Source organism: Dendropsophus ebraccatus, unplaced genomic scaffold (genome assembly GCF_027789765.1).
Source record: "Dendropsophus ebraccatus isolate aDenEbr1 unplaced genomic scaffold, aDenEbr1.pat pat_scaffold_1919_ctg1, whole genome shotgun sequence".
NCBI classification, from domain to species: Eukaryota; Metazoa; Chordata; class Amphibia; order Anura; family Hylidae; genus Dendropsophus; species Dendropsophus ebraccatus.
The window spans coordinates 12,210-20,378 of NW_027209354.1; the positions used below are offsets into that span (position 1 = coordinate 12,210).

At 37.9% G+C, this 8,169-nt stretch overlaps 1 protein-coding gene across 1 annotated transcript; it reads right to left on the reverse strand.

Annotated features, from left to right (window-relative positions):
• Positions 1-6,507: 6,507 nt before the first annotated feature.
• LOC138775700 (gamma-secretase subunit PEN-2-like) lies at positions 6,508-7,517 on the reverse strand. Its single transcript, XM_069956008.1, has 3 exons — positions 7,410-7,517; positions 6,875-6,979; positions 6,508-6,784 (listed from the first exon to the last, which is right to left on the reverse strand). Exons 1-3 carry the CDS (start codon positions 7,468-7,470, stop codon positions 6,645-6,647), a joined length of 306 nt encoding a protein of 101 aa, XP_069812109.1. The 5' UTR covers positions 7,471-7,517; the 3' UTR covers positions 6,508-6,644.
• Positions 7,518-8,169: the final 652 nt, after the last annotated feature.

Genomic DNA, 8,169 nt, shown 5'->3' on the forward strand with positions numbered 1-8,169 from the left:
ATTATATATATATTATAGTATACACACCGCTTACTCTGTATTATATATATATATATAGTATACACACCGCTTACTCTGTATTATATATATAGTATACACACCACTTACTCTGTATTATATATATATATATATAGTATACACACCGCTTACTCTGTATTATATATATATATATATAGTATACACACCGCTTACTCTGTATTATATATAGTATACACACCGCTTACTCTGTATTATATATAGTATACACACCGCTTACTCTGTATTATATATAGTATACACACCGCTTACTCTGTATTATAATATAGTACACACAACCGCTTACTCTGTATTATATATAGTATACACACCGCTTACTCTGTATTATATATAAGTATACACACCGCTTACTCTGTATTATATATAGTATACACACCACTTACTCTGTATTATATATATATATATATATATATATATATTATATATATATATTTATAGTATACACACCACTTACTCTGTATTATATATATAGTATACACACCGCTTACTCTGTATTATATATATATATATAGTATACACACCACTTACTCTGTATTATATATATATATATATATAGTATACACACCACTTACTCTGTATTATATATATATAAGTATACACAACCCGCTTACTCTGTATTATATATATATAGTATATCACACACCGCTTACTCTGTATTATACACACCACTTACTCTGTATTATATATAATTATGTATACACAACCACTTACTCTGTATTATATATATAGTATACACACCGCTTACTCTGTATTATATATATATATAGTATACACACCACTTACTCTGTATTATATATATAGTATACACACCACTTACTCTGTATTATATATATATATAGTATACACACCACTTACTCTGTATTATATATATATATATATATAGTATACACACCACTTACTCTGTATTATATATAGTATACACACCACTTACTCTGTATTATATATATATATAGTATACACACCACTTACTCTGTATTATATATATATATATAGTATACACACCACTTACTCTGTATTATATATAGTATACACACCACTTACTCTGTATTATATATATATAGTATACACACCACTTACTCTGTATTATATATATATAGTATACACACCACTTTACTCTGTATTATATATATATATAGTATACACACCACTTACTCTGTATTATATATATATAGTATACACACCACTTACTCTGTATTATATATAGTATACACACCACTTACTCTGTATTATATATATATAGTATACACACCACTTACTCTGTATTATATATATATATAGTATACACACCACTTACTCTGTATTATATATATATATAGTATACACACCACTTACTCTGTATTATATATATATAGTATACACACCACTTACTCTGTATTATATATAGATACACACCACTTACTCTGTATTATATATAGTATACACACTACTTACTCTGTATTATATATATAGTATACACACCGCTTACTCTGTATTATATATATATATATATATAGTATACACACCACTTACTCTGTATTATATATATATATAGTATACACACCACTTACTCTGTATTATATATATATATAGTATACACACCACTTACTCTGTATTATATATATATATATAGTATACACACCACTTACTCTGTATTATATATAGTATACACACCACTTACTCTGTATTATATATATATAGTATACACACCACTTACTCTGTATTATATATTATATATAGTAATACACACCACTTACTCTGTATTATATATATATATATAGTAATACACACCACTTACTCTGTATTATATATAGTAGAGACACACTACTTACTCTGTATTATAGATATAGTATACACACCGCTTACTCTGTATTATATATATATATAGAGTATACACACCACTTACTCTGTATTATATATATAGTAGACACACCGCTTACTCTGTATTATATATATATATATATATAGTATACACATACACACTTACTCTGTATTATATATATATAGTATACACACCGCTTACTCTGTATTATTATATATAGTATACACACCACTTACTCTGTAATATATATATAGTATACACACCACTTACTCTGTATTATATATAGTAGTATACACACCACTTACTCTGTATTATATATATATAGGATACACACCACTTACTCTGTATTATATATATATATATATAATAGATATATATATATATATATATATATAGTATACACACCACTTACTCTGTATTATATATATATAGTATACACACCACTTACTCTGTATTATATATATATATAGTATACACACCACTTACTCTGTATTATATATATATATATATAGTATACACACCACTTACTCTGTATTATATATAGTATACACACTACTTACTCTGTATTATATATATAGTATACACACCGCTTACTCTGTATTATATATATATATATAGTATACACACCACTTACTCTGTATTATATATATAGTATACACACCGCTTACTCTGTATTATATATATATATATATATAGTATACACACCACTTACTCTGTATTATATATATATAGTATACACACCGCTTACTCTGTATTATATATATATAGTATACACACCACTTACTCTGTAATATATATATAGTATACACACCACTTACTCTGTATTATATATATAGTATACACACCACTTACTCTGTATTATATATATAGTATACACACCGCTTACTCTGTATTATATATATATATATATAGTATACACACCGCTTACTCTGTATTATATATATATATTATATAGTATACACACCGCTTACTCTGTATTATATATATATATTATATAGTATACACACCGCTTACTCTGTATTATATATAGTATACACACCGCTTACTCTGTATTATATATAGTATACACACCGTTACTCTGTATTATATATATATATAGTATACCACCACTTACTCTGTATATAGTATATATATAGTATACACACCACTTACTCTGTATTATATATATATAGTATACATCACCGCTTACTCTGTATTATATATAGTATACACACCACTTACTCTGTATTATATATATATATATAGTATATATATATATATATATATATATAGTATACACACCACTTACTCTGTATTATATATAGTATACACACCACTTACTCTGTATTATATAAGTATACACAACCACTTACTCTGTATTATATATATAGTATACACCACCACTTACTCTGTATTATATATATATATATAGTATACACACCACTTACTCTGTATTATATATATATATATAGTATACACACCACTTACTCTGTATTATATATATATATAGTATACACACCACTTACTCTGTATTATATATATATATATAGTATACACACCACTTACTCTGTATTATATATATATATAGTATACACACCACTTACTCTGTATTATATATATATATATAGTATACACACCACTTACTTCTGTATTATATATATATATTATAGTATACACACCACTTACTCTGTATTATATATATATATAGTATACACACCACTTACTCTGTATTATATATATATATATATAGTATACACACCGCTTACTCTGTATTATATATATATATATAGTATACACACCACTTACTCTGTATTATATATATATATAGTATACACACCACTTACTCTGTATTATATATATATAGTATACACACCACTTACTCTGTATTATATATAGTATACACACCACTTACTCTGTATTATATATATAGTATACACACCACTACTCTGTATTATATATATAGTATACACACCACTTACTCTGTATTATATATAGTATACACACCACTTACTCTGTAGTATATATATAGTATACACACCGCTTACTCTGTATTATATATATAATATATATAGTATACACACCACTTACTCTGTATTATATATATAGTATACACACCGCTTACTCTGTATTATATATAGTATACACACAACCACTTACTCTGTATGATATATATAGTATACACCACCGCTTACTCTGTATTATATATATATAGATACACCCACTTAATCTGTATTATATATATATAGTATACACACCGCTTACTCTGTATTATATATATAGTATACACACCCAACTTACTCTGTATTATATATATAGTATACACACCACTTACTCTGTATTATATATATATAGTATACACACCGCTTACTCTGTATTATATATAATATACTATTATATATAATATATATATATATATATATATATATATATCTATATAGTATACACACCGCTTACTCTGTAGTATATATAGTATACACACACCCACTGGTCCTTCCTCTCACTACTGGAGTAACATACAACCCTCACAGATATGTATACAACTACTTTACTAACAACATAAGATGACAAGGACATTATACATTATATACAGATACAATACATTACATAGAGATGACCAACCCACACACAGCTGCCTCCTTTCCTACCCCCCTGGATACCAAGCACCATGTGACCATGTGTATGTATATACAGTATAACATATATCCAGATCCCACGCCGTATCCTGGATCTATAGTTACTATCACAGCCACATCCAGCAGCCGACCACTAGTACATGTACATATAGAGACTCCTGCATAAACAGCATATATATCTATAGCAACACACACTTCTACCTAGAATATCTATATGTACTCGTATACAGTCTACTGTGATGCTATTATACTTATATTGCTATATACACACACAGAAGGCCACATATATTATACCTGTTCCTAAGTGCTTGTTCGTCCAGGGCCGCAGGAAAGAGAGCGAGGAGAGAGCGACCTAGAGGGTTACATAGGTTATATCCCCTAGGACTTGTCCCAACCCATCTATAGACTCCACCCTAAGACCCCTCATATACCTTACAGTGGGGGGAATGGAGAATGGTGACCAACTGGTAAATTAGCTTCTTCCTGGACTCAGGGCCTTCGAAATGCTAATGTCCAAATGGTCTTTAGACATAGTGAAAGCTTAGTGAATGCCTGCTATCAGTATATACTATATACCTGTACCAGGTATATAGTATATGTGGTCACAGCTCCTGTAACATTACCTCTCGCTGTGCTGTCTGACATGGTCAAGTGATAACCGACCATGTGACCGCATTAAGATGGCGCTGATCTCTCACTGATTCTTTTGTTACTATAGTTAATCTCACAATACTAATCCTTGTTGGCCATGTGATTCGGTCATGTGATTGCACCAAGATGGCGCCGAGTACACGCCGGTCTATTTGCCCAGAGTCCTCCATAAGCCGCCTGAGTACCGTTCCTTTGCCTCATACCGGGTTTTTTATCATGCATTATTGCGCTATATATAGGAGCATTCAGGGACCCTCTGTGCCTCCATATTATAGTAAGGCCCCTCTGTGGCTCTATATAGTAGCAATGCCCTCTGTGCCTCCATATTGTAAGTAAAGGCAAATAGCGGAAAAAAAAAACCTTTTAAATATTACCATCATCGTCCCTGTGATTCCTCTGAGGCAGCGCTGGCATCTAGGAGTGTTGACGCACTTTTTTTTTCCGCTATTTGCCTGCACTTCTACGGGCCCCCTTTGGGAGCATCCCGGTCTGTCTCCTCTCCCAGCTAGCTGCAGCCCTGAAACACAGACGCCAAGTTGAAACAGGATACAGTACCCCATAAAGGGGTGATATGCAACAAGCCCAAGGGGCTTTAAGGTGAGCCTCTTTCTATCTTTTCATTACCCATTGGTACCTACGGTATCACAACGAGGCGCCGCCTCCCGCCTTTCGCTTTTTTTCTTTATCCTATCCATATTGTAGTAGGCCTCTCTGTGTCTCTTTATTGTAGTAAGGCCCCTCTGTGCCTCCATATTGTAGTAAGGCCTCTCTGTGTCTCCATATTGTAGTAAGGACCCTCTGTGCCTCCATATTAGGTAAGGACCCTCTGTGCCCCTATTAGTAGAAAGGCCCCTAGTACCCCCAGTAGTTAGCATGCTGGCAGCCCCTCCCCTCAGTAGTCAGTGCCCCCCAATAGGCAGTATCCCCCTAACAGTGACTCACCCCCTTCCCAGTTAGCAGTCTGCCCCAAGTATGTAGCCCTCTAGCAGTAAGTGCCCCCGCAGTGGGCACTATTTGTGCTGTAGAAAAACCCTTTTGGTGGCAGCTGCAAGCCCCCGGAGATAGAACCACCAATACTCACCGGGCTTTTGTTTCATTCAGTCCTGCGGTGCCTCCTCCGGTCTCCTGTTCTGCATCGCACGAGTGGCCTCTGATGAATGCTGGCCTAACTCATCCTGCGGCCAATGGCTCCTCGCTTTGTCAATCGGCACTGAATGTAACTGGAACCTTGTTCAGAGTGGGGGCTGAGTGGGTACCCCAGGAGCAGGGGGTCCTGGCCATTTCAGCACAGGAGGGGGGCCCATTCGGACTGGGAGCCCTCCCAGTCCCACACTGGATGGCCCCCCTCTCCCCACACCCTTGGGGTCCATGTGCCAAAGGAGTAAAAAGAACGACCAATAGGATTGAAGCTTTGTTTTTCTGTAACATTTTATTGGACAGTAAGATGAGATGCGGCCCCTTCTGCAGAGACGTGTGCTGATACGGGGTCCGGAGTTCAGTGCGGTTATGGTGGTCCTGGGTCTAGGATGGCAGCATTCCCCCCCACATCAGGGGATGCCCAGCGGTATAGTGAAAGAGAGATAGTCACCGGTGGCGCCCCAGTCAGCGCGATGTGTCTGGTAGATGCTGATCCACGTGGTGAGGATGACCACCCACACAAAGAGGCCAAAGGCCGAGCGCTTCACGTCTGCACAACAAAGCAGAGACTTAGCTGTGTGGCCACCAAAATGGCCTCCACACCCAGCTGTACCCCCCCCCCCCCCCCCCCAACACTTACAGCTCTGGATCTGGGGCTGCTCTGTGTACGAAGGCTTGAAGAAAGCTTCCTTAAAGAACCAGGTGACATTAACCAACCAGAGGAAGGGCAGCAGTGCAAATCCCCCTGCCGAGAGAGAGCGTAGGGTTAACAGAGCAACACCGGGGAGGGGGTGGGGGTGATACTAGGGACCGGGCACTAAACCACCGGACACCTGGGACCTGGCACTAAACCACCGGGGAGCAGGCACTAGACCACTGGACACGGGGGATCGGACAGTAAACCACCGGGGATCGGGCACTAAACCACCGGACACCAGGAAGCAGACAGTAAACCACCGAGGACCGGGCACTAAACCACCAGACACCTGGCACTAAACCACCGGACACCGGGGAGCCGGCACTAAACCACTGGACACCAGGGACCGGGCACTAAACCACTGGACACGGGGGAGCGGACAGTAAACCACCGGGGGCCCGGGCACTAAACCACCGGACACCAGGGAGTGGGCACTAAGCCACTGGACAGCAGGGACCTGTTCACACTTTGCTCTCACCCAGGTAATACTTCCTGCACAGCTGCAGCTTCTCCTCATTGGGGACGCGCTCCAGGTTCATGTTCGGGACGTTCTGCGGCTCCGGTCGTCACTATAAGGAGAGGAGGGCACGGATCATACACCACATGCTGCTTACTGACTGCTTCCATGCACTTCTTACTGTCTCCCCCACAATCTCCGCTATCAGAGACGCCCGCTGCACTGTTCATCCTGAGCTTCCAGGTTCATAATCTGGGACAATCGCTGGTTAACACTCGACCATTGGGAAACCAAATTACTTTTCATCTCGTCAAATAATACAGGAAATCCACAGAGACTCTGTGATGCCTCAAGAGCAGCTGGGAGACAAAGGGTTAATGCGGTGGGACCCCCCCACGTTGGAGAGCCCACTAGTGATTTACCACTGGCAGAGGAGGCAGCGTCTGAGTATGAAGGTATTTTGGCGCTGTGCCCCCCGCCGGCCTCCATTCTTCTTCCTCACCGGGGCCGTATTTGGTAATGTTTGGTTGGAAGACACTGCCTGTGGGTTTAACCCCTGTGTGACTCCTCTCCTTCCTGTACAGTGCTCTGCAGCGCCCCCTGCCCCTCTGCTTCCTGTACAGTGCTCTGCAGCGCCCCCTGCCCCTCTGCTTCCTGTACAGTGCTCTGCAGTGCCCCTGCCTCTGCTTCCTGTACAGTGCTCTGCAGCGCCCCCTGCTCCTGCTTCCTGTACAGTGCTCTACAGCGCCCCCTGCCTCTCTGCTTCCTGTACAGTGCTCTG

What these genes read in the sequence shown, in the direction of transcription:
- LOC138775700 (XM_069956008.1), bottom strand. Translation starts at nt 7,470, where the DNA reads ATGAACCTGGAGCGCGTCCCCAATGAGGAGAAGCTGCAGCTGTGCAGG. An exon ending in GTGCAGGAAGTATTACCTGG is followed by an intron (nt 6,980 to 7,409) that starts GTGAGAGCAAAG and finishes CTCTCTCGGCAG; the next exon opens with GGGGATTTGCACTGCTGCCC. An exon ending in GCAGCCCCAGATCCAGAGCT is followed by an intron (nt 6,785 to 6,874) that starts GTAAGTGTTGGG and finishes TTTGTTGTGCAG; the next exon opens with ACGTGAAGCGCTCGGCCTTT.